General features: G+C 45.6%; 1 protein-coding gene and 1 long non-coding RNA gene across 2 annotated transcripts in view; one reads left to right on the top strand and one right to left on the bottom strand.

Annotated features, from left to right (window-relative positions):
- LOC121816635 (uncharacterized) overlaps positions 1-20,261 on the bottom strand; it is a 64,296-nt gene extending 44,035 nt beyond the window's left edge. Inside the window, exon 1 of the long non-coding RNA XR_006056281.2 lies at positions 20,213-20,261. This is a non-coding gene — a long non-coding RNA (uncharacterized LOC121816635). The remainder of the gene's footprint in view (positions 1-20,212) is intronic.
- UCP2 (uncoupling protein 2) lies at positions 19,656-26,232 on the top strand. Its single transcript, NM_001280682.1, is given in 8 exon segments — positions 19,656-19,767; positions 20,544-20,700; positions 23,080-23,303; positions 23,460-23,670; positions 24,591-24,785; positions 24,867-24,968; positions 25,293-25,473; positions 25,786-26,232. Coding segments are annotated over 6 exon segments (930 nt in total). The 5' UTR covers positions 19,656-19,767; positions 20,544-20,700; positions 23,080-23,177; the 3' UTR covers positions 25,901-26,232.
- The last annotated feature ends 1,406 nt before the right edge of the window (positions 26,233-27,638 follow it).

Below are 27,638 nucleotides of genomic sequence, written 5' to 3'. Positions count from 1 at the left end.
GCCTAGAGGTGAGACCAAAGGAACTAGGAACTCGGGGGCCAGGGGTGACAGAGAATGATGTACAGCTGCCGGAGCCCCACTCCCAGGCAGCCCCCACTGCCCCACTGGACTGTGAGGCACCTTGAAGGGTGTGGAGTCTGGGGACAAAGAGGTAAAAGCTGGGCTAAAGTATCAGGACTCAGAATTTTTGAAAATTATCATGACTCAATAAAGGAATTCACACCTTGAGTGTGGGAATGAAAAGAGCCACTTTTCCGCCTTCTCTTTCTTAGATGGAATTTCCCTTTCTCATTTCAGGCATCCTGTTCATCAGTGCAGGGCCATGCCTGGCCCCTCACACATACACTGCCTTCTGCGCTTCTGCAGCCCGGCTGCTCAGCATTTTAAGGGTTTGACTCCTCCATTTATAAAAGGCAGGCTTGACCAGATGACCTTCTCCTAAACTTAACTGAATATATTTCATGTTGATAATTGGGATCCAGAAGATCAGTCTTTTTCTGGTTCTTAGCAGCTTATGTGGCTCTGATGTCAGAACTGGGTTCCAACCTCACTCACCCACACACACAGTTACTAGCAACCTAACCATGGGGAATCCTTGCATCATAGAGTCCTACAGAGAAGTGGGAAGGACAATCTACACCTCACAGGAAGGGCTCAGTGATGTCGCCCTTCCTCCCCACTCTGACTCCTCTGCATCCTGGGGAAAAATGAACATCCACTTACCCTGAGCACTTTTCTAAATCTATATCATAATTTGAGATCATTTACATATACAAACTGGAAAGTCCAAGCAAAAGCAAACAAGTAAAAATTATTTTGATTTAATGTCAGGTTTGGTTTTCAAATAAAAACCACATTTAAAACTTTTTCTTTTCACTTGACAGCAAGTACAAATCATTTCTAAACACTTGCTCTTGATTTGTAAGTTGCTAGAGACCAAGGACTATGCCTTCCGTGAATTTCTATCTGGCAATATTGACCCACCATCTACCAGAGCGTACTATTTAGATGATGCTGCTGAAACAGGATAAATGCTTCTGAGTGACGTTTTGATTGAGATCAGAAACCCAGTGACTTTCAGATTTCTGGGAAAGGGAAAACAAGACTAAGGAGGTCATCTAAGGTTTTCTGGGCAAAATACTAGATTTCTTTCCCCATTTCTTAAAGGCAGAAGTGGAACCAAGTGACCTCAGAATAAAGTTCTGTGATTTTAAGAACAAAAAGACAGCTTCCGCCAAGCCACTGCCCGCTGTCTCTGCCACCAGGAAGCCATGGATGCAGACTCACAAGGTCAGATCATCAGCTGAGGCCCACACTCACTCCCCTCACTGCACACTCACAAACACCTGCCTCCATCAAGTCATTCGGAAGGTTACCAAACTTGGACTTCCCTGGTGGCCCAGCGGTTAAGAATCCTCTTGCCAATGCAGAGGACATGGGTTCAACCCCTGGTCCATGAAGATTCCACATGCTTCGGGGCAACTAAGCCACGTGCCACAACTGCTGAGCCTGCAAGCGCCCTAGAGCCCGTGCTCCGGGCAACAAGAAAACCCACTGCAATGAGAAGCCCGCGCACTGCGACTAGACAGCAGTCCCTCTTAACACAACTAGAGAAAGCTGGCATGCAGGAATGAAGACCTAGGGCAGCCAAAAATAAGTAAATAACATTAACAACAATTTTTTTTAAAAAGGTTTACCGAACCGAATGGGTCCTCTTGCCTGAGCAGTAAAGCTGATATACTGGCATCAGGATGTGGTGAGGGAAAGCGCAGCACTTGCTTGCAGGTACCATCAATGAGTCCAAAACAGCTAGTGCTCAAAAAGCTCAAACTCCCCAATGGACTTCAGCAGAGCATTTTGAAAGGCAATGTGAGGGAGGGGCATCCCAGGGTCCGTGATCAGCTTGCGCGCAATTCTCTGATTGGCTGATGGTGAGGAACAGGGCTGTGTCTCTGGTGTTAACATTATCAATCCTTAGGCACCAGGAGGCCTGGGGGTAGCATGCTCATCAAGTATATTCCTTCCCTTTGGTGGGGGGTTTCCACATCTATAAAACAACCCAAGAAATGTGCATCAGATACTACTACTAGGTAATATTATCTAGGTACTTCAGAGAGGATTGAAAGCAGATTGTATAGGGGAGAGGTCTGTCCCAGGTAAGCCCCATGGGGTCTCACTGGGTTAAAAAAAAAAATCTGCTTTCTCACAAACTCTTCTAGTATATTAGGAAAAATGAGATAGTCTGGCCCCTGACTCAGTCACATTAGTGACATAGTGGATTACTGACTTCATAGAAAGAAGTCTTATCAGTAAAAGTAATATTTTTAAAGGAATATTTTATTCAGGAAGAATGGATGTTAAGTACAGAAATATAATTATACCTCTATAGATGAGTTCATCTGTGTCAGGACACTTTGGAAACTACAGAGTGCTATACAATGAGAGTATTCATCATGCCTACATTGTTAGCAACACATTGGACTAGGTGTTGAGGTGAACGAGGCCAGTGCTGCCTTCAGGGAGTTCACTGGGGAGGTGGATGATCAAGCAGAAGAGGCAAACGATACAGCAGGATGAAAGCCTCTGTACAGAAATGCACAAGGCACTCAAGAGCAGGAACACACATGAAGGATACCTAACCTGGTTTAGGAGCCAGGAAGCTTCTTTGGAGAAGATACCTAAAGGACAAATAGGAGTTATCCAAGTAAAGGAGGGGTAAGTCATGCTAGGAAGAGGGAATGACTCATACATACAAAGGCCCAGAAAGAAGCAAGAACTAGAGGCAATCAAGTATTGCCAGCTGCCAGTATGGCTAGTTTGCAGAACTAAAGGGAAGCAGTGAGAGAGATGAGCGTGAAGAGAAAAACAGGGGCCCTGAAAGCCTAGAGAATCCACGTATGATGGACTGAATATTTGTACCCCCAAAATTCACATGTTGAAGCCCTAACACCCAATGTGATAGAATTTGGAGTTTGGGCCTTTGGAAGGTTATTAGGTTCAGATGAGGTCATGAGGGTGGGGCCCCCATAATGGGATTAGGGTCCTTATATGAAGAGGAAGAGAGATCAGAGTTTGCTCTCTCTCTGCCACATGAGGACATGGTAAGCCGACTGCCTGCAAGTCAGGAAAAGGACCCCCGCCCCACCAGGGAGCCTAAAGGACGGGCACCTTGATCTCAGACTTCCCAGCTTCCAGACCGATGAGAAATAAACTCCTGTTGTTGAAGCCACCAGGTCTGTGGTACTTTGTTATGGTAGCCTGAGCTAAGACACCACATTAAGAAGTCTGGTTTATTTTGAGGGTAGTGTGGAACCACTAAAGTGTTTTAGGTAGGAATGACAGACTGCAGTGCAGAGAATGAATTAGCAGAGTGGACTCTGGTCATAGGAAGATGAAACTCTTGTAACCCAAGCAAGAGTACTGGAAGTGGTAATTACGTGAACAGAACAGTAATAAAATCAATAAAAGATTCCATTTGGAAGGGGTAGTGAGATCCTGCTTTCCATGCTTTGGGGTATAAATCCAGAAGTGGAATTTCTGGATCAATTGCTAAAGCGTTCTACTTTTCAATTTTTGAGGGACTTCCATACTGCTTTCCATGGCAGCTGTACCATTCTACATTCCCACCAACAGTACACAGTGTTCCAATTTGTCCCATCCTCACCAACACGTCCCATTTTTAAAAATAATAACCATCCTAATGAGTGTGAAGTGGTATCTCATTGTGGTTTTGATTTGCATTTCCCTGTGATTAGTGGTATTGAGCATCTTTTCATGTGCTCATTTGCTATCTGTATATCTTCTTTGGAGAAATGTTGATTCAAGTTTTTTGCTCATCTTTAAACTGGATTTTTGTGGGTTTTGAGTTTTAGTTCTCTACATATTCTGGACATTAACCTTTCATGAGATATGTGATTTGCAGATATTTTCTACCATTCTGTAGGTTGTCTTTTTACTCTGTGATTGTATCCTTTGATTGACAGAAGTTTTTAATTTTCATGAGCCCCAATTTGTCTATGTTTTCTTTTATTTCCTGCACCTTTGGTATCATATTTAAGAAATTATTGACAAAAGTAATGTGAAGCTTTTATGCTTTGTTTTCTTCTAAGAGTTGTTGTTGTTTTTTTTAAAAAAGCGAGAGAGTCCAGAAAAACATCTACTTCTGCTTTATTGACTATGCCAAAGCCTTTGACTGTGTGGATCACAATAAACTGTGGAAAATTCTTAAAGAGATGGGAATACCAGACCACCTGACCTGCCTCTTGAGAAACCTGTATGCAGGTCAGGAAGCAACAGTTAGAACTGGACATGGAACAACAGACTGGTTCCAAATAGGGAAAGGAGTACGTCGAGGCTGTATATTGTCACCCTGCTTATTTAACTTATATGCAGAGAACATCATGAGAAACGCTGGGCTGGATGAAGCACAAGCTGAAATCAAGATTGCCAGGAGAAATATCAATAACCTCAGATATGCAGATGACACCATCCTTATGGCAGAAAGCAAAGAACTAAAGAGCCTCTTAATGAAAGTGAAAGCTGCTGCTGCTAAGTCGCATTAGTCATGTCCGACTCTGTGCAACCCCATAGACAGCAGCCCACCAGGCTCCCCCGTCCCTGGGATTCTCCAGGCAAGAATACTGGAGTGGGTTGCCATTTCCTTCTCCAGTGCATGAAAGTGAAAAGTGAAAGAGGAGAGTGAAAAAGTTGGCTTAAAGCTCAACATTCAGAAAACTAAGATCATGGCATTTGGTTCCATCATGTCATGGCAAATAGATGGGAAAACAATGGAAACAGTAAGAGACTTTATTTTGGGGGGCCCCAAAATCACTGCAGATGGTGACTGCAGCCATGAAATTAAAAGACACTTGCTCCTTGGAAGAAAAGTTATGACCAACCTAGATAGTATATTAAAAAGTAGAGACATTACTTTGCCAACAAAGGTCTGTCTGGTCAAAGCTATGGTTTTTCCAGTCATCATGTATGGATGTGAGAGTTGGACTATAAAGAAAACTGAACACCAAAGAATTGATGCTTTTGAACTGTGGTGTTGGAGAAGACTCTTGAGAGTCTCTTGGACAACAAGGAGATCAAACCAGTCCATCCTAAAGGAAATCAGTCCTGAATATTCATTGGGAGGACTGAGGCTGATGCTGAAACTCCAATACTTTGGCCATCTGATGGGAAGAACTGACTCATTGGAAAAGACCCTGATGCTGGGAAAAATTGAAGGCAGGAGGAGAAGGGGACGACAGAGGGTGAGATGGTTGGATGGTATCACCTACTCAACGGACATGAGTCTGAGTAAGCTCTGGGAGTTGGTAATGGACAGGGAGGCCTGGCATGCTGTAGTCCATGGGGTTGCAAAGAGTCGGACACGGCAAAGCAAGTGAACTGAACTGAACTGAACTAACAGGCAAAACAAATATTTGGTGCTAGAAATTATTATAGTAGTTACTCTTTGGGTAAATAGTGACTGAGAAAGAATATAAGAGTTTGTTTCTGGGCTATTAATAATGTTTCTGTTTAAAGTATTTTAATTTTGTTGAAGTATAATTGACATATAATTAAATAATGTTAATTATATATTAAATAATGTTAATAATGCTTCTTGATGTGTGCAAATTATATAGAGACATTCACTTTCTGAAAGTGTATCTAGACTGTGCACTGTTTAATACATATGTTACACTTCTATTAAAAAAATTACTTAAAATTGCACTTAACTTGGGATCCCTGGTGATCTCTAAAGTGTATGTGTGTGTGTCTGTGTGTCTGTGTGTGTATCTGTGTGTGTGTAGGGATGATGAGAGGTGCTAGCCAGGTAAAGATCTGAGGCAAAGTGTTCCAGGAGAAGGGAACAAGCAGTCCACAGGCCCTACAGGAAGGAGCTTGGCATGTTCAAACAGAAATAAAGACTTGTGTGGCTGGCATACAGTGAATGAAGAGATGAATGTGAGATCATTCATTTATTCATCCATCAGATATGTAAGAGTTGTGCCAGAAGCTAAGCCAGAGGACAGCCAATTGTTCAGAAAGTTTGGCAGAGAAAAAAAGGAGAAAAAATAGCCACTGTAAAGGGTTAGGAAAGTCCTAAGAATATCTTTTACACACAAACACACACAGTAGAAGAAAGGAAAGACTGAAGATAGGGGGAAAATTCCTAGAAAACAGAGAAGCATAGCATAACGGGTATGGGTGGGAGGGATCACTCTGGAAAGGATATGGTAAACCTAAAATAAAATAGAGTCACATAGGCAAGGATTTTGAAATGGAGAGAAGCAAAATGAAAGCATTCTCCATGCTTTCACTGAAATTTGAGGAATAGTCACATGTGAGAGTAGTGAACCTGCAGAATTATTTACAAGAATGATGATTTTAAAAATTCTTTTTTCCTTCAAGTATAATTTAATGAAGAAACTGAGATCTCGGATGCATCCCTGACACTGTCCCCTGCCATGCTGAGCTGTCCAGAGCCCTCACCGTGCGGCAGCCCAGGGAACTCTAAACTGTAAGGCACCAGGCCTCCAGCAGGCTCCCCACCAGCTGTCCCAGGGCCTTCCTAAACAGGAAGTTGCACATCAAGCACAGCCACTCACAGAGCCAGCTGCCCGCCAACACGTGATAGGGAACTTCACAGAGGAAATATGCAAAGCTGATTGTCCTCTGCATACCCACGGTCAGTTATGATACAGAAAGATAACTTCAACATGTCAATAAAGATGAATGCAAATGCTCTGAGGAACTATTTAACAGTCAAGATGATTTCAGGCTGTGCATTTTACCATTTATTGAGTATTAGGGTAAAGGGTCTGAGGTTAACACCATTATCATAGTATACTGAGATTATAAAGGACATTATGAACAATGTGAAAAGTTATGCTTTAGGAGTTCCCTGGTGGCCTAGTGGCTAGAATTCCGGGTGTTCACTGCTGAGGCCCAGGTTCAATCTCTGGTCACAGAACTGAGATCCCACAAGTCAAGTGGTATGACCCCCCAAAAACAGTTATACTTCATTGCCCATTTTAACTAGGACTGAGTTTGTTTTCTTGGCATAAAAAGATAGCAGTTCATTGGTATTCTGAATCAATGTAGATCATTACTTCGTTTTGAAATCGGAGGAATAGTCACATCTTCTACCAATAAAGTCAGTGTGTTCATGAGTGCTCAGCCGCTTCAGTCCTGTCCAGCTCTTTGCAACCCTATGGACTGTAGCCCTCCAGGTTCCTCTGTCCATAGAATTCTCCAGGCAAGAATACTGGAGTGGGTTGCCATGCCCTCTTCCAAAGGATCTTCCCAACCCAGGGATGAACCTGTGTCTCCTGCATTGCAGGCTGATTCTTTACTGCTGAGACACGGGGGAAGTCCAATAAAACCAGTGGAAACTGCCAAAAAGTCCTCGTGGAGTGGTATAAGCCAGTCAGATCTCAAGAATGACATAAAGATACGCATTTTGCCTGAGACATACACTCAACTCTCTGAAGCACTATATTACAATATGCCACACAGTTTATATAACAAGGAATGGATTTTAATGTGTTAATATCTTTTATTAATATATTATTCTCTTGATGGTTTTATAATGAATTGAGTTCAAGATGACTAGGTGATAACTTTGAAACTCTATATTTCTTTCAATAAATGATCATATGAATGTTGCAGAGCTTGCATATATCCTTGAGATAGACATATCCCTGGCTAAGAATGTTTTCATATTGTTTCATATTGTTGCTTGGACTTTGCCCATAAGAAAAGACATAAGTAATAAATGTGCATCAATTATATTCATCATGGTGCAATGTTCTATCTGCAAAAAGATTTAAAAGTACTTTCTATCTTCAAAAGATACTCCTTTTATAAGATGACACAGAAAGTAAGAATCCTAAAAAAGAAGTTTCATCAGCTCTGATACTGATAAAAATAGTCAAGATCCAGCTGACACAGCCAATATAAGCAACTTGGTTGGATCTGTATATAGGACTCACAAAGCATAATACTGCTTTCATACTTGACTCAACACTTTTCCTTTGTAATGATGAGACATCTTGCATCAAAAGTTGACAGACTTTCCCATAAATCTCTGGACAGCTTCCTTCAGTTCAGTTCAGTTCAGTCACTCAGTCGTGTCCGAATCTTTGTGACCCCACGAATCGCAGCACACCAGGCCTCCCTGTCCATCACCAACTCCCGGAGTTCACTCAAACTCATGTCCATTGAGTCAGTGATACCATCCAGCCATCTCATCCTCTGTCATCCCCTTCTCCTCCTGCCCCCAATCCCTCCCAGCATCAGTCTTTTCCAATGAGTCAACTCTTCACACCAGGTGGCCAAAGTATTGGAGTTTCAGCTTCAGCATCAGTCCTTCCAATGAACACCCAGGACTGATCTCCTTTAGGATGGACTGGCTGGATCTCCTTGCAGTCCAAGGGACTCTCAAGAGTCTTCTCCAACACCACAGTTCAAAAGCATCAATTCTTTGGCACTCAGCCTTCTTCACAGTCCAACTCTCACATCCATACATGACCACATGAAAAACCATAGCCTTGACTAGATGGACCTTTGTTGGCAAAGTAATGTCTCTGCTTTTGAATATGCTATCTAGGTTGGTCATAACTTTCCTTCCAAGGAGTAAGCGTCTTTTAATTTCATGACTGCAATCACCATCTGCAGTGATTTTGGAGCCCAGAAAAATAAAGTCAGCCACTGTTTCCACTGTTTCCCCATCTATTTCCCATGAAATGATGGGACCAGATGCCATGATATTCGTTTTCTGAATGTTGAGCTTTAAGCCAACTTTTTCACTCTCTTCTTTCACTTTCATCAAGAGGCTTTTAGTTCCTCTTCACTTTCTGCCATAAGGGTGGTGTCATCTGCATATCTGAGGTTATTGATAATTCTCCTGGCAATCTTGATTCCAACTTGTGCTTCTTCCAGCCCAGCATTTCTCATGATGTACTCTGTATATAAGTTAAATAAGCAGGGTGACAATATATAGCCTTGACGTACAAGACAAAAAAATACTGGACTTCAAAATACTGATGATGAAGAAGAAGTGGAAACTTGAAGAGATATTTTAATCAGTCAATCACTCTGAGAAACATCATACTGTCTCTGCATCATAATAACAATATAGTCACACAACTACATAGTCAGGAAAATCAATTATGGTTTTCTTCTGAATTTCTTAAAAAGTATGAAAGCCTTCTTGATTTGGACCCTGTGACTTGTATCAGAGTTCTTTCAATGAAATTTTATTAATTTATTTATTTTTGGCTGCACTGGGTCTCTGTTGCAGGCTTCTCATTGCAGTGACTTCTCTTGTTGCAGAGCATGGACTGTAGGTGTGTGGGCCTCAGTAGTTGTAGCACAGGGGTTTAGTTGCTCCACAGCATGTGGGATCTTCCCAGACCAGGGATTGAACCCATGTCCCCTGCATTCTTAACCATTGGACCACATAGGAAATCCATGCAGTAGAGCTCTGAACAAAATCACACAATGCTTGTTTCTATGGCTCTTCTCACTAATCAATACAGACCATCAGGAACAGTACTCCTCCGAATACTAGACCGGTTATCCAGAAGCCACTGCTCAGAAGTCAGATCCCCATTTCTTTTACTTTGGTCAAAAGTAAAAGACTTCAAAAACTCTCAGATATATTTGAGAGCTAATACTGAACATTAATGATATTTTGGAGTGATAATCCTGAAGTAATCCCTACTTCACATTAGCTCAGATGTTAAATGATAGGATGAGAAAAACAGAACTACAAGGGAAGTTTGCTTGCATCAGTATGAACGTTCATCAAACACTACAAATATTAAGGAAGAAAGTGGGCTTGCAAGGATTTCTATGAATATGTCACTACATCTAAGCTTCTAGTCAACATGTAAACAGGAAACATGGAGATGCTTCTGATGAGAAAGGAGAACCTGATTTAACTTATTTAACTTCTGGCTCAGAGCAAATGAAGAATCCTGTGAAACGGTCATTGAGGAAGCCACAACAGATAACAACAACAAAACACGACTCTGATGTTGCCACAACAGAAATGACTGGCTTCCTCTTGAGCTGTGCTTTGAAACTTCACTATTTGGCTCTGCATTAAATAAGTCTGCAGAAAAACTGCTACATACAACCAATGCAGAAAAGAAAGCTTTTAAAGACCCTGACATTCCAGCAAAAAATTCTCTCTACTTGTCCTTAACTTTGTTCATTCATTCAAGGAAGGTGTTTCAACACTGGATATTCACACGGAAGTCAGCTTTCTCAAGACTGCTTTACCATCTTATGCTGATATGGGAGTTCCACTTCTTGGAAAGATTGTAATGTCAGAAATGCCATCTTAGCACAATAGTTTAGAAGGTCATCTCCCTCATGTCTCGCTGCTAGTCTTCATTGGCTGTAATTTAGTTACCCCATTTGTTTGTTGCACTTGGTGTCTTTTTTTTTTTTCTTAAGAGTGCCAGTTGCAAAAACCATTCTGCTGGTGCAGTATAACTTACCATTAAATAATGCCAAAAGTGTGTTGTATTGCAGTTGGCAAACATTTAATTTGCCAGGAGTCTTGCTCATTACAGCATATCCTAATGCAACAAAGAGCTCCTTTTTTTTTGTTGTTTGTTTAAATTGATCCCTAGGTTGTTGGTTTCTTTTTAACACAGAACTTTTTAGCAATCAGCACTGTATTTTTATTTTCAGGTAAACCTACTTTTTTCCCCCTCAGCAAGCAGCACAAAGGATCTTTGTTCCCAGATCAGGGAGGGGACCCAAGTCCCCTGCAATGAAAGCACAGTCTTAACCACTAGACCACCAGGGAAGTCTCTACATTTCTTTAGGATAACCCTTGTAGGTTTTATGATAACTGTAAACATTTATAAGCAGTCACTGAATATTGTAGTGGAGATTTTATATAACTCTAAGAAACTTGTTTACTTTTATATTTTATTATCTACCTATAAACAGACTTTTTGGTATTTAGACTATAAAGAGTATAAAACAATAAACACCCATTACTGCCAGAAGATTTGATGACACATTAAGAATTCCTATGGAGGGAATTCCCTGGTGTTCCAGTGGTTAGACTCTGAGCTTTCACTGCTCCTTGGTCAGGGAATTAATATCCCACAAGCCATGCAGCTGTGCATCGAGGCAAAAAAAAAGAATTCCCGTGGATACCTAATAAATTATGTATATCAGCTGAACTTTGTCAAAGGTATGCAAATCAGTATAATTTAACTTTGTTTGAAATACTGAAGGTATGCAAATCAGTAAAATTATGTATAATTTGACCTTGCTGTATAAGGCCTTAATTCAGACTATAAAAGTTAAGACATTTCATGAGAAGTTTTGGAAAACATTCTCTTTTTTTTAATGCATTTAAAGAATCTGCCTGCTAAGCAGGAGACATGGGTTTGATCCCTGGGTTAGGAAGACTCCCTGGAGAAGGAAACAGCAACCCACTTCAGTATTCTTGCCTGGGAAATCCCACAGACAGAGGAGCCTAGTGGGCTATAGCCCACAGGCTCGCAAGACTCAGATGCAACTGACCAACTTACCAACTAAACAATATCCTTAAAAGGATGTTAACATGGTTTGATTTGCATTTGGTTTTGTTTCTCTCTCTTCCTCTTTTTTTGGGGGGGTAGCAGCAGCAGCAGCATTATTGAAATGTAATTCACATATCACACAATTCATCCATTTAAAGAGTAAAATTCAATGCTTTTTAGTAAGTCAGAGATGTAAAACTATTACTACAATCAATTTTACAACATTTTCATCACCCCAAAACAACCACATCCCCTTAACATGTCAGCTGTCATGTCCAAATCCTCCCATCCCCCCAGCTCTACTTTCTGCTTTCTCTATAGATTTGCCTATATAAATGGGAACATACATTATGTGGTCTTTTGTGACTGTTTTTTTTTACTTAGTATGTTTTCAAGACTTATCCATATCATAGCAGGTATCAGTACTTCACCCATTTTTATTGCTGGAGAGTATCCCATTGTTTGGGTAATGACATTTTATTTATCTACTCAACAATTGGTGGACATTTGGTTTATTTTCTATTTTTGGCAAACATCCTAGTTTTAAATAAAATTTATATGTAGACTTTTTCACATTGGGTTTTTCTTTTCATAGACTGTCTAAGGAAAAATAGAACTTTTTCATTTTGGTAGCAGTGGTTGCTCCGTGATATCATCTTGATTTAAGAAGTTTTCTTTAGTTTCTATACCAACTAACATAAAGTTGAATTTGATGTTTGCAAACCAAGGACTATGATTTGAGGTTAAAATCACACATTAGAAGCATTGAGGCTATCTATGTCTTCAGGTCAAAATACTCTAGTGATAAATCCACTATGAAGACATTACTTTAGGCAATCTAGATATTAAACTGGGATTTCCTGAGTGGTTCCACGGTTAAAAATCTGCCTACCAATGCAGGAGTTCAGTTCAGTCGCTCAGTTGTGTCTGACTCTGTGACCCCATGGACTACAGCATACCAGGCCTCCCTGTCCATTACCAACTCCCAGAGCTTACTCAAATTTATGTCCATTGAGTCGGTGATACCATCCAACCATCTCACCTGTCGTCCCCTTCTCCTGCCTTAGATCTTTCCCAGCATCAGGGTCTTTTCAAAAGAGTCAGTTCTTCACATCAGGTGGCCAAAGTATTGGAGTTTCAGCTTTAGCATCAGTCCTTCCAATGAATATTCAGGACTGATTTCCTTTAGGATGGACTGGTTTGATCTTGCAGTCCAAGGGACTCTCAAGAGTTTTCTCCAACACCACAGAATTCTTTGGCACTCAGCTCTCTTTATAGTCCAACTCTCACATCCATACATGACTACTGGAAAAACCAAAGCTTTGACTAGACAGACCTTTGTTGGCAAAGTAATATCTCTGCTTTTTAATATGCTATCTAGGTTGGTCATAGCTTTTCTTCCAAAGAGCAAACATCTTTTAATTTCATGGCTGCAGTCACCATCTGCAGTGATTTTGGGGCCCAAAAAATAAAGTCTCTTACTGTTTCCATTGTTTCCTCATATATTTGCCATGAAGTGATGGGACCAGGTGCCATGATCTTAGTTTTCTGAATGTTGAGCTTTAAGCCAACTTTTTCACTCTCCTCTTTCACTTTCATCAAGAGGCTTTTAGCTCCTCTTCACTCTCTGCCATAAGGATGGTATCATCTGCATATCTGAGGTTATGGATATTTCTCCTGGCAATCTTGATTCCCACTTGTGCTTCATCCAACCCAGCGTTTCACATGATGTACTTTGCATATAAGTTAAATAAGCAGGGTGACAATATACAGCCTTGACATACTCCTTTCCCTATTTGGAACCAGTCTGTTGTTCTATGTCCAATTCTAACTGCTGCGTCTTGGACCTGAATACAGATATCTGAAGAGGCAGGTCAGGTGGTCTGGTATTCCCATCTCTTTCAGAATTTTCCACAGTTTGTTATGATCCACACAGTCAAAGGCTTTGGCATAGTCAATAAAGCAGAAATAGATGTTTTCTGGAACTCTATTGCTTTTTCCATGATCCAGTGGATGTTGACAATTTGATCTCTGGTTCCTCTGTCTTTTCTAAATCCAGCTTGAACATCAGGAAGTTCACGGTTCATGTATTGCTGAAGCCTGGCTTGGAGAATTTTGAGCATTACTTTACCAGCGTGTGAGATGAGTGCAGTTGTGCAGTAATTTGAGCATTCTTTGGCATTGCCTTTCTTTGGGATTGGAATGAAAACTGACCTTTTCCAGTCCTGTGGCCATTGCTGAGTTTTCCAAGTTTGTTGGGATATTGAGTGCAGGATTTTCACAGCATCATCTTTCAGGATTTGAAATAGCTCTACTGGAATTCTATCACCTCCACTAGCTTTGTTCGCAGTGATGCTTCCTAAGGCCCACTTGACTTCCCATTCCAGGTGTCTGGCTCTAAGTTGGTGATCACACCATCGTGATTATCTGGGTCATGAAGATCTTTTTTGTACAGTTCTGTGTATTCTTGCCACCTCTTCTTAACATCTTCTGCTTCTGTTAGGTCCATACCCTTTCTGTCCTTTATTGTGCCCATCTTGCAGACAATGTGTTCAATCCCTGGTCTGGGAGGATCCCACATACTGTGGGACCACTAAGTCACTGCACGACAACTACTGAGCCTGTGTGCTGCAACTACTGAAACCCAAAATTTCTAGAACCTCTACCCTGCAACAAGAGAAGTCACTGCAATGAGAATCCCCTGCATTGCAGCTACAGAGTAACCCCTGCTCTCCACAACTAGAGAAAGCCTACATAGCAACAAGGACCCAACACAACCAAATAAATAAATCAGTTTCTAAAATAATAAAAAAAATTATTTTTAAAAATGACAATTTTTTAAAAGGACATTAAAAAAATGTATGGATCAATTTCATCTCTTAAATGTTTTTAAAGAAATTCAGCTTTTATATCATTTTTTAAAGTATGATCATCAAATTTCCTTGATTTCTTTTTTTTTTTTGATTCCTTTTTAAAAAATGCAATCAGATAATTTTGTATTTGCTTTGGGAGGGGAGTTAATATGGCTAACAATATTCTTGGCAAAAAAATACCAGAGACATTTGAGAGCTTTTTTTCTCATGTTGGTTTTCATTACCTAATGTTTTCAGCTTTCTCTGTCATTCTTGCTTTTTTCTCATTTTCAGTGTTTCAATTTGTTTTTAAAACTTTAAATTTCCAAAATTATAAGTACAGTGGATTGCTTTTCAGCATGATATTAACATTATAAACTGTGTCAAATTGATTACTGGCATATATAACATGCGGCTTTCCAGGCGATGCTAGCGGTAAAGAATCAGCCTACCAATGCAGGAGATGCAAAAGAAATGAGGGTTCGATCCCTTGGTTGAGAAGATTCCCTTGGAAAAGGAAATGGCAACCCACTCCAGTATTCTCACCTGGGAAATTCTATGGACAGAGGAACCTGGTGGGCTACAGTCCTAGGGTTGCAAACAGTCAGACACACATGTAAAACACGTTTACAAATAAACTGGGATTTCTTTTTTCAATAAACTAGATGTGCAAAAGGTTTGTAAAATGCACTTATCTGTACTCATTGTACATCCTAAAAGATGATGCTGTGAAAGTGCTGCACTCAATATGCCAGCAAATTTGGAAAACTCAGCAGTGGCCACAGGACTGGAAAAGGTCAGTCTTCATTCCAATTCCAAAGAAAGGTAATGCCAAAGAATGCTCAAACTATCGCACAATGGCACTCATCTCACATGGGAGCAAAGTAATGCTCAAAATTCTCCAAGCCAGGATTCGACAGTATGTGAACTGTGAACTTAAAGATGTTCGAACTGGTTTTAGAAAAGGCAGAGGAACCAGATATCAAATTGCCAACATCCACTGGAGTATCAAAATAACAAGAGAGTTCCAGAAAACATCTATTTCTGCTTTATTGACTATGCCAAAGCCTTTGACTATGTGGATTACCACAGACTGAAGAGATGGGAGTACCAGACCACCTGACCTGCCTCTTGAGAAATGTGTATGAGGTCAAAAAGCAACAGTTAGAACTGGACAAGGAACACAGACTGGTTCCAAATAGGAAAGGAGTACGTCAAGGCTGTATACTGTCACCCTGCTTATTTAACTTATATGCAGAGTACATCATAAGAAATGCTGGGCTGGATGAAGCACAAGCTGGAATCAAGATTGCCAGGAGAAATATCAATAACCTCAGATATGCAGATGACACCACCCTTATGGCAGAAAGCCTCTTAATGAAAGTGAAAGAGGAGAGTGAAAAAGTTGACTTAAAGCTCAACATTCAGAAAACGAATATCTTGGCATCTGGTCCCATTACTTCATGGCAAATAGATGGGAAATGGTGGTAACAGTGAGAGATTTTATTTTGGGGGGCCCCCAAATCACTGCAGATGGTGACTTCAGCCATGAAGTTAAAAAGACACTTACTCCTTGGAAGAAAAGTTATGATCTACCTAAACAGAATATTAAAAAGCAGAGACATTACTTTGCCAACAAAGGTCCATCTAGTCAAGGCTGTGGTTTTTCCAGTAGTTATATATGGGTATGAATGTTGGACTATAAAGAAAGCTGAGCACCGAAGAATTAATGCTTTTGAACTGTGGTGTTGGAGAAGACTCTTGAGAGTCCCTTGGACAACAAGGAGATCCAACCAGTCCATCCTAAAGGAAATCAGTCCTGAATATTCATTGGAAGGACTGATGCTGAAGCTGAAACTCCAATATTTTGGCCACGTGATGCAAGAACTGACTCATTGGAAAAGACCCTGATGCTGGGAAAGATTGAAGGCAGGAGGAGAAGGGGACGACAGAGGGTGAGATGGTTGGATGGCATCATCGACTCAATGGACATGAGTTTGGGTAAACTTCAGGAGTTGGTGATGGATAGGGAGGCCTGGCATACTGCAGTCCATGGGGTCGAAAAGAGTTGGACATGACTGAGCGACTGAACTGAACTGAACTGTACCCACTGTGGACAAAGAACGTCTGCCTGCCAGAGGAGTAAACAGAGATGTTAATACCATCAAGCCACCTGCCACAGTACTCCCTGAGGGGATTCAAGATGGCAAAAAACAGGATACTGTCCCTAGATAGTTGAGGTGCATATCAAAAGAATAATTTCAGTAAGTCCAGACTGCTGCACTTTCCCATACATAGAAAAGTGCTAAATTCATTAACTTGAGATGTCTGTTTTTTCTTTAATTAGCTGTAATCTTTTGATGTTAAACTACCTGGGTTTGTTTTGTTGTTGTTTAAGAACTCCTGTATACCCAGGTGGCACAGTGGTAAAGAATCCGCCTGCCAATGCAGGAGACACAAGAGACTCAGGTTCAATCTCTGGGTTGGGAAGATCCCCTGGAGAAGGAAACGGCTACCCACTCCAGTATTCTTGCCTGGAAAACTGCATGGACAGAGGAGCCTGGCATGCTATAGTCCATGGGGTTGCAAAGAGCTGGACACGACTGAGCACTGAGCACAGCCTGTATACCCTGGCTCCTCCTCTACTTCTTCAGAATAGTTCCTCAGAGGTATCTGAGAGGCTGTATCCCTGGCTTACATCTTCAATAATGCCCCAAGTAAACATCATTCTCAACTTTTAGGTTGCTCATTTTTTACAGTTAATACTACGCATTCTTCTTTCTCCATAAGACATCTTATGACTTGGATAAGTTGCTTGCTAAAGGTCCAGAGGTACAGTGTCTGTAGCATTGTTCTCATCTGCCTAGCCCATTCCAACGAAAAGAGAATTTAACAGGACTTCTTAAGAAATCCATATTGAATCATGGTGATACCTACTTCCCTTTTTAAATGTCCACATATCATCCTTCTAACAGTCCCTTGAATTTTGCTAGGGATGAACAAATATCTCACAGGTATGGAGCCTTTGAAATACAGACTCTTCCCTATTTCGGCAATCAGGGTAGCACTTTTATTTCCAGGATTTTGGTTCTACTCTAGTTTTCATGTCTCCTCAAAGATCACCAACCAGTTCAGTAGTCTCCCCACAAATTTGCACAGCATCCTGGGAATTTGTTCATCACAGCCAAAGACAGAAGCTCATGTACAAAACCTAGGCCAGCAGTGGATGGGAGACTCCAGTGCCAGAAATAAATTTTGGGCTTGATTCCTCCAGGAACATATGCTTATTGTGTTTTTTCTTTTCTGCTGTAATTATCCAGTCCTGTTCCAGCTATGGTCTCCTGGCTGACAATTCCCTCTGCTTACAAGAAATATCCAAATGGAGCTGACTGAGTTGGGCTTAAATCATGGTTCACCATTTCCTAACATTGTGACACATGTGGCTCAGTGGTAAATTAACCTGCCAGGGCTTCCCTGGTGGCTCAGATAGCAATGAATCCACCTGCAATGCAGGAGATATGGGTTCGACCCCTGGGTCAGAAAGATCCCCTGAAGGATGAAATGGCAACCCACTCCAGTATTCTTGCCTGGGGAAATCCCATGGAGGAGCCTGGTGAGCTACATTCCGTGGGCTGGCAATGAGTCGGACACAACTGAGCACAAGTACTAGACTTAGACAAGTGTGACATCAGGCAGATGATTTAACCTCTCTGGCACTCATTTATAGATCAGAGGTTAATACCAGCCTCACAGGATTACACAGAAGGGAAGTATCCACAATGAACCTGAACATAGTAACTGCACACACTTAATGTTCATCTTCTCAGATCTTCCCACTACACTTTCCAAGGGCACTTTCAACAACAGGCCAAACAGCTGCAACTGAAGAAAAACACACAACCTGAAAGCGACCAGTTAAACTTTACTCGGGAATCTTACTGAAGAAGATAGCCTGTGAGAGGGCCTCTCAGATACCTTTGAGGAGATGTTTCAAAGAGGTTAAGAGAAAAGCCAGGATAAATATTTTGCTGGGAAAAAAAAAATGTAGTTGAATATAAAAAAATTACTGTCAACCATAAAGAACAGACGTCTCAAATTAATGATTTTAGTGGTTTTCTGTATGTAGGAAAATGTAAGAAGCTGGATTCATTTAAATTATTCCTTAGGTACGCATCTTAAATACAGAAGGCCAGTAGTACCCAAAGCACAGAATGCTTCCTGTTTTCCTCCATCCTGAATTCCTCTCAGGGCTCACCATGGTTGGGTGGTTACAGTGGCTGATGGCCAGAGCATTACAGAACTGAGATGGTGGGCAACTTTGTTCACTAGAATGGAAGACAACGTCCACAATTTCTCACAACAGTCCCAGACAGCCTATAAGGCTGAAAAGAGACAGTGGGGGACAGAAGGTACACAAAAGTAGGGACACAAGAGTCCAAGGGCGAACATAGAGTCCTTCCACACTCCATGTGCACATGTTTGTCTGGCCACAGGACACAATTACCGCTTATTTACGTGTCTGTCACCCCCAAAAGACCACCTGAGGGACCAGGTTCCTCGCCTACCATCCCTTTCTCATGCTGGGGCCTAAGCATGCGGCAAATCCAGGCTTGTTCGGCCTTCTCACTTGGGCCCGTTGGCTCGACTGTAACTGGGGGCGAGAGCGCCACGCTCGGTACCCCGGCCCCGTCCAGAAGTCCCCGGGCACCCAGGATAGAGCCCTCAGGCGGCAGGAAACCCGGCTGTGCCCAAAGGCCGGCCGTTGGAGGTGACAGGCCACCTGCTGCTGCGAGGCCGGTCGGGAGGCCCCGCCCCGGAGAGCCCGCGCTGGCGCCTGGGGAGAGCGGGCGGCTGGCGGAAACACGGGTGGCCGAGCTGGCGGTAGCGAACTGGGCCCGTGAAAGCACGGAGTGCTCTTCTACCCGAGCCTCTGCGCGCTGTTAGAAAGAGCCCCGGCTAGGGGCCAGAGGCGTGTATGACCCTGGGCAGCCTCTGCTTTCGCCCGCGCGTCAGTCTCGCCATCCTCACAATGAGGTTGGCGGGGCGAGGGGGAACCCTATGGGGTACAAAAGGGCTGACGCGGGGACCGAAGCCCGGAAATGGGAGTGAAAGAAGGCGCGAAGACGACCCTGGGGCGTGGCGGCCTCTGCGGCTAACGGGTCGCCGCCCAGTCCTCGGAGCCCGCAGGCCACGCCCCCGCCCAGCAGGCCCCGCCCCGAGATCTTAAGTCTCACGGCACCCTCCTCCCACCTCTCTGGAAGCCTAGCCGGCCGCGCCTTCGGATCGAGTACTGTCTGCGCTCCGTGGACGCGCCCTCCACCTGCCGACCGACAGAACTGCCTGTACCCGCTTGTTCTCCTTGCGGCCCGGTGAGCCCGGCCCCGGCCCGCCCCAGCCCTGCACCCTCAACACCTGCCCTCCTCCCTCTACTCCGGCCGAGGGGACCCACGCGCCACCTTTAATTTCCCTCCTCGCCTCCCACCCTATTTTGCATTTTACCGTTTTTTTTTAACCTCTCTTCCTTCACTCTTTTCCTGTTTTGCCTTTGTTCTTTACCTCTCGCGCTCAAAAGGCTGTAATATAAGCCCTCTCCTCTGCCAGGGTGGGGGGCCTTCAGCGATGATCACCTCTCCCATTCCAGGCGGCTACAGGCCTTCCTAGGGCTCTTTCTGCTGGCAGGAGCTTTGAACTGCTTGATGCGGCCTCCACTGGGCCCATTCCAACCTCTCTAACCTCAAGCCCTGCTCTGGGCCCTAGTCTCTGAACCATCCTGATGCCCCCCCCCCCCACCTCACTTCCAGCACCCCCACTCACCAGAGTCTGCTGTGTTGTGGGATGCTTCCCCAGAGTACTGAATTACACTAAAGCAGAAATCTGAAAGAGCAGCGTGTGATACTAAGAGGTCAGACCTGGGAGAGAGGACTTCTGGGTTCACCCCTTCCTCCCCTGTGTCTGTCCCTCTCCTCCACTGTGTGGACTTAATTAGCCCCCAGCTGCCTGTGGGAAATGGACCCTGTTCCCTACCCTCACATCCCCCAGGCAAGGACTGAATACGCTAATGTGCCTTGGGCCTTTTCCTTTTGCTGGGTTTGTAGTCCTTTTAAGGCCCATTTCCCTTTCTAAACTCTCCTCCTTTGCTCTACAGGACACATAGTATGACCATTAGATATTTCGTCTACCAATCATTTTCTATGGAAAACCAAAGGGACCAGGCCATGATAGCCACTGGCAGCTTTGAAGAACGGGACATCTTTAGAGAAGCTTGACCTTGAAGGCCTCAGTGTGGGACCTAACAAAGCCGGGTAAGAGTCGAGTCTAAGGGAGGAGTCTTCTGCCTCAGCCCTGTGGTCTGGGGGTGGGGTCAGCAGGATATTAACAAAAATAACTGGCACCACCATCCCAGTAAAGTCACTCTTAGAGTTCACAAAGCACTTTCCTATATCCTTGGTCTTCTTCTGGCCCTTAAATTGACCCTGACAAGCCAAGGATGGTAATCCCCATGTTACAGAGGAGGAACAGTGAGGCCTCAGTGGGACAGTGATTAGCTCCAGGAAATCAGCAGCAGAGGAGAACCTAGTGTTCTAAATACATGTTGTCGACTCAAGCTTTTGACTACCCTTGAGATTTCGATTAGGAATCAGATGTATGTTTTGGACTGTCCCTGAGACTGTGATAATCAGGTGAAACTGATTATTTGCTGGGGAGTAATATATGATTAATTCTTTCCAGTTAGACCTTAGTTTAATCTTCTTAGTAGGGTCTTTAGCACAGGGACCTTTGCTTCCCATACCTATGCCTCTGAAGGACCTGACTTATGGCAAACCCAAGGTAATATTCAAAATGGCAACTTAGCCTTTGCACTTGTCTCCAAGATGGGCTGGGTCTTATATTTCTCTGACCTTCACAACACATTGCAATCTAGATCAAGGTCAGGACATGATTGACTCATGTTGTTATCATGTCTCCAATGCCCAGAAGGGATGCCATTTTTGCCTGAACCTTCTCAGAACTGTCATATTGTCACAAGAGAACTGGGATGTTGGACTTCCTCATGAAAGGCCCTGCCTGGGCCTGGGGCTGAGAAAACAGGAATGAAGTGACCTGGGCACCAGTGTAAAGCAAATTGTATAAGCTTTGGAGCCTGCAGACGGGACTCTTACTAAGTTCCCTCACAGGGCTGCTCTGAGAAGTAAGTGAGCTAATAGAATGTGCCAGAGGGGTAAGGAAAGGTGTGGAGCACTTCCTGGGAAATGAGAATGTCAGGGCAGGGACTCTGCGGGTTCGGGAACACCCTCATCAACCCCTTCTGTTTCCTGAGTGCAGCCTTCACTGAGCCTCATGTGGGCCAGGCTCCAGGGAAACATGAATAAGGACAGCAGCCGAGTGCTGAGTAGCCTTTGGATTTCCCAGCCACCTGGGATGAAAGGCCCAGAAGGAGGAAGCCTGGTGAACATCTTGCTTCCATCCGTCTGTGTGTTCACTACTGTCACCATGTCATTCCTCTGTTGGCCAGCTCTTTCCTCACAGCCACAGCAACAGGGATAGCCAATTAGGTGGGGCTCAGAGTAGCCACTCCTCCTCAAAGTAAACTCAGGGGAGAGAAGCAGGTCACCCTCCCCCACTGGGGTGCTGGGCTCACTTCCTCCCAAGGCAGGGGAGGAGGGTGTTTTTCCAGTTCTGAGAACAAAATGGGGGTTTTGGTTTCCTTCGTCATTCTTTATAGCTCTGACCTGCACTACTTCCCCATCCCCACCTCTCATGAAGACATGGCTCCCCCTGTATTATAGGATGAGAGGAAACTGGCCAGAGAGGGAATAGTTTTCCTGTGTTACACAGCAGGCTGGGAGAGGAAGGAAGATACTCTTAGCCCTAAGAACTGCACAGTATCCTTCAAGTCCCAGCCAAATGTTACCTTTCCTAAGTCTTTTCTGACTACCCACCCTTTCTTCTCTCACAGTGGGGGTGGATGTTCCCTCCTTTGAATTTTGAGAATACGATTGATTCTGCAAGCCCCGAATGCAGCTTGAAACACCTGCCCACCCCCAGTGCCAGACAATAAGCCTCCCTCTAGGGTAGATATTGTCTCAGTGAACCAGCGCCCCGCAAAGCAAAGCGAACTCACTGAAAGAGTGACTCTAGAGAGTCCAAGCTGTGTGTGGGCTGGTGGGGAAGAGTGAGGCCGAATTGAAAGGGCTGAATAGGTCTTGTTCACTCCTTTTCTTCTAGACTTAGACAGTTCCAGACTCATAGGAACCTCTGCTGCTTAAGACATTCAGGGCATAACGCCTGTGGGTTTGTACCTGTCAGGTCTTAGTCTGGCTGAAACCTTCCCCACCTTGTTTGCCTGCCCTCTAGACAGAGCTGCAGGATCGGGAACACGGGGATCAGTGAAATCTCTGTAGCCCACAGACAAAGGGCTGGGCCAATGCCTGTTTGCAAGGCAGTACTAGGACAGCTGTGATCCGGATACTCCACGTGGTGAAGGAGAGGACTTCTCAGGCAGAAGTTACTTCTCCAGCCCCTGTTTCAGTACCTGTGGAGCTCACTCCTATTTGCCTTCAAGGGGCAGCTCTGAGCCCTTGCTTAGGAGGGGGTGATGCTATCAGAGAAGGTAGGGGCGGGATAGTAAGAGAAGTTCTGAAGGTTTGGCTGCTGATGGACCTTATCTCTCCTTGGCTTAGTCTCCGGCAGAGTTCCTCTGTCTCGTCTTGTTGCTGACAGAAGGTGCCCCCTTCTCCAGTTTTTGTTCATCTCCTGGGAGGTTGCAGGAATCGTCATTATGGTTGGGTTCAAGGCCACAGATGTGCCCCCTACAGCCACTGTGAAGTTCCTGGGGGCAGGCACAGCTGCCTGCATTGCTGACCTCATCACCTTTCCCCTGGATACTGCTAAAGTCCGGCTACAGGTGAGTGGATGAAGCCTGCATTTCTGTGGGTGGCTAGTCCGCTCCCTCCCCGAGACACAAACTCCTCAAGGGCCAGTGGGGTTTTGGGGACTGTAAGTTTTAGAGCACAGGGATGGCAGGAGATGGGGAGGGCAACCAGCTGCCTTGGCCTTGCAGATCCAAGGAGAAAGGCAGGGGCCAGTGCAGGCTGCGGCCAGTGCCCAGTACCGCGGGGTGCTGGGCACCATCCTGACCATGGTGCGCACCGAGGGCCCCCGCAGCCTCTACAGCGGGCTGGTCGCCGGCCTGCAGCGCCAGATGAGCTTCGCCTCCGTCCGCATCGGCCTCTACGACTCCGTCAAGCAGTTCTACACCAAGGGCTCTGAGCGTGAGTGTGGAGCTGGGCCATAGGCCTCTTGGCCTCTTCTCAGTGATGGTCGATCCTAGCTCTTCCAGCCGCACAGTTCCTTTAGGCCCCAAGACCTCTAGGAGGAATTTCAGATCAGAGGTCCCTGATTATTCTGATGATTCCCAGGCTGAGTTAGGCTCTGAGCAGGGCATCAGCTCATGACAGTTTTCATAGCCACTTCAGGAGCAGGTGGTATCATCCCCGTGTTCCAGCTGGAGAGGCTGAGGCTTACCTCGGGTGGAGGAGGGGACTCAGCCAAAGGCTCACAGTGAAGAGCCAGGAAACTCCCAGGACTTCAGCTTTCAAGGCCAGTGCTTTTCCATTTCACCTTCTCAGCATGCCACGTCCACCCTCCAGTTTACACTTGTGGAAACTGAGAACCCAGATTCAAAGGTTTCCTTTTCCCAAGATCACATGTCAGGGAAAAGTAGATGAGGGATGAGAACCCAAGTCCTGTGAATCCCAGTCTGAGAAAGCCTTTCATGTTTTTCAAATGGAAATGATTCTCGGGAATTCCCTGGTGGTCCAGTGGTTAGGGCTTTCACTGCTGGGGCCTGGGTTCAGTCCCTAGTTGGGGAACTAAGATTGCACAAGCTATGCAACGCAGCCAAAAAAAAGTTTCTCATTTCTCAGGGCCATTTAGGAGGTGAAATGAAGTGAATAGAAATGCTTTATGAAAGAAAATAGCATTAAGTCTCATTTTGTCCTGTTCCTTGCTCTGTCCCAGTGCCTGGCACATAATAGACACTGTATAATGCAAGACATTCTTAGAGCAGAGCTGGATTGGGTCTTATTAACAGGGGACACTGAAGACAGGTTTCAGTGATGTGGTTCTGGTGAGGAAAGGTGGACACTAGTGGAATCCCAGCTGGCCACTGACCCCCATGGCTTTCCGACAGATGCCGGCATCGGGAGTCGCCTCCTGGCAGGCAGCACCACCGGTGCCTTGGCCGTGGCCGTGGCCCAGCCAACGGATGTGGTGAAGGTCCGGTTCCAAGCGCAGGCCCGGGCTGGAGCTGCCCGGAGGTACCAGAGCACTGTTGAGGCCTACAAAACCATTGCCCGAGAGGAGGGGTTTCGGGGACTCTGGAAAGGTGTGTACCAGCTGTTTTCTCTTCCCCGTCTTCCCCTCCCCCTACTCCCTGGTCTCACATAGACACCCTTTCCTCCCATAGGGACATCTCCCAATGTCGCTCGCAATGCCATTGTCAACTGTGCTGAGCTGGTGACCTACGACCTCATCAAGGACACTCTCCTGAAGGCCCACCTAATGACAGGTGAATTAGGGGAGATGATGCTGGGTCTCACCCTTCCCCCAAAGCAGGAGCCAGTGTGGATCTGCCTGGAGACCACATCCTTCATCCCATTTCCCCTTTGCTTATGCAGTGAGTTTCTCTCACTGAATTGAAGCCAGCTGGGGTGAAGTTGCCACCATGCACCTTGAGGCCCTGAGGCTACATGGGCAAAACGACTCAGAGGCACTGGGAGAGTTTCCCACTGGAGTCCCTGGGTCTAAAACCACGAGACCATAGTTACTTCAATCATCTCCTTCTGGAATTATCGGGGGAGGAGTCCTGATGCCCCCTACTCCTCCTTGACAGACGACCTCCCTTGCCACTTTACTTCTGCCTTCGGGGCGGGCTTCTGCACCACCGTCATCGCCTCCCCTGTCGACGTGGTCAAGACGAGATACATGAACTCTGCCCTGGGCCAGTACAGCAGCGCTGGCCACTGTGCCCTCACCATGCTCCAGAAGGAGGGACCCCAAGCCTTCTACAAAGGGTGAGCCTCTGACCTGTCCCCCCCAGTTCCAGGCCTCCTGCCCCCCGTACCTGTCACACAAATGAGAACCACTGGGCCTGAGTGGCAACCACATGTCAACAGTTTCTGATCCTGGTCTTGGCATTCTCATGCTCTTAACTCCTCCCTCCTGGAGCTGCTGTCATGCCTGTTTTATGGGTGTTAGAACGGAGACTCCCAGGAGACTGTTGCCCACAGCTCCATTTCTTGGGCCATTCTGACTTCCTGGGAGGCAGAGCATCTGTCAGGATGCCAGGGTGCACTAGAGATGACCTGTGTTTTCTCCCCCTCTAGGTTCATGCCCTCCTTTCTCCGCTTGGGATCCTGGAACGTGGTGATGTTCGTCACCTACGAGCAGCTGAAGCGGGCCCTCATGGCTGCCCGCGCTTCCCGGGAGGCTCCCTTCTGAGCAGCTGCTGACCCGATCAGCATTGGCTCCAGCTGCAGCCTGGCCCTGCTTCCTTTTTCTTCCTCCCCTTCTCCCCTTCCCTCTCTTCCCATCCCTCTCTTCTGCTCCCTCTCCCACCACCTCCCTTCCCCCTCCCCACATTCTCACCCCTCAGCTCCCCGTAGCCTCTCACAGTCCAGGTGGAGTTGACCCCAGCTGACACTGTGGAAAGCCTGGCACTATCCAGGATCTCAAGCCCCCAGTCCCCTAAAAAGCCCTCAGCCTGACTCTTCATCCTGCTTCCTGCCCCTGAGCCCAACTAGCACATCATCCATAAAACAAGCTCAACCTTGGCGTCTCCTCCCTCTCTATCACCACAGGTCTTGGTCTACTGGGCCCTTTTGGCACCTGGTGGGCAGGGGAGGAGCCACCTGATTTGAAAAGTGGGGGCGGGCCCGTCTTCCTCCAGCAGTCCACTCTGGTTGGAGACCATCTGGTCCACCTCCGTCTCCAGACCAGGCCAGGGCTGAGATGGGAAGTGAAGGAGCGGCCTGGAGTCCACAGTTGGCCTGGCTCTCTCGCCAGACCACTTGAGCTTTCTCTCACCAGCTCCTGGTACTCCAGCACCTGCCTCCAACCCCTCAGTAGGCCCTGGGCGTGTTATTCTGCAGAATGAGTGTTCCTGTTTGCCCTCCATCTCCTGTGCTGCTTGGACGATTTAGAGGAACTTGGGGATCTTGGATGCTGTGACTAATTGTATTCCACTTTACAAATGGGAAACCCACCTCCCCCAAGTCCCAGGCCTAGTGAGGGCAAGTCCATCCTCCACAGCCACACCCTTAGGGGGCAGCATGGCCTACAGCAGGCTGCAGAGCAGACACCCAGCCTCAGCCTGAGGAGTCTTTCCGTTTAGTCTCACCCTCACCCCAGGCTAGAGATCCCAGGCAGGGAGGTGGTGACAAGCAGGGGTGTCAGCCTCCCTGCCCCTCTTCCTGCTGCCTGGCCTCAGTCAGGAAAACAGATGGGCAGAGCTATTCTGTTTCAAGGGTTTGGGGACTCTGAGGTTCCCTTATCTCAAGGCATCTCATGCACAGCTGGGCCCTTGGAATTAAGCCATCCAGGCCCATTTTATAGATGTCTGAAGAAGCTGAAGGCTGGGACAGGTCATGCAGCCAAGGACACATAGGAGATCTGCAGCTGAACTGAGTCTGGGAACCAGATTCCTCCCTCCCCCTGTGTACCAGTGCTGGGGAGCTGGTGCTGGGGTCCTTCAGGAGTCCTGTTAGGTGGCTGTGGAGCCACACCCAGAGACCTTCCTGCTTCAGCCAGCTGGTGCTACCAGGCCTTCCCCACTAGTCAGAGTTGGAGGCTGGGCTCTTCAGTGCTCAGGCAAGGGGTCCCACATGTCAGGGTTGTGGAGAAGGAAAGAGGGCCCAGGCAGGATTCCTCACTTGAGCTGAGGTCTCAGTCCCCAGGAGGGACAAGGTTGGGTGTCATGAATCAAGCCAGGGTGGCAAGGGGTCAGCCTAAACAGGGGATCCAGTCAGTGTGCTTAATCCACCCTAATTCTCACATTAATCCTGTGAAACAGGTTATTCACTGTTTTGCACGAGAGGAAACCGAGGGGCAGTTTGTTGCCCCAGGTGTGTTTGTCAGCTGGCTCATGGAACAGTCTTGTGTTTCAGACACTCGCTTGGGCATGAGACCACCAGACTTCATTGTTCTAGGAATGATCCTGAGACAGGAGCTGGGAGAGGTT

This window comes from Ovis aries, chromosome 15, assembly GCF_016772045.2.
Source record: "Ovis aries strain OAR_USU_Benz2616 breed Rambouillet chromosome 15, ARS-UI_Ramb_v3.0, whole genome shotgun sequence".
In the NCBI taxonomy this organism is placed as follows: domain Eukaryota; kingdom Metazoa; phylum Chordata; class Mammalia; order Artiodactyla; family Bovidae; genus Ovis; species Ovis aries.
Note: the sequence above shows the minus strand (reverse complement) of the source record. Positions and strands in the feature narration are given on the sequence as shown.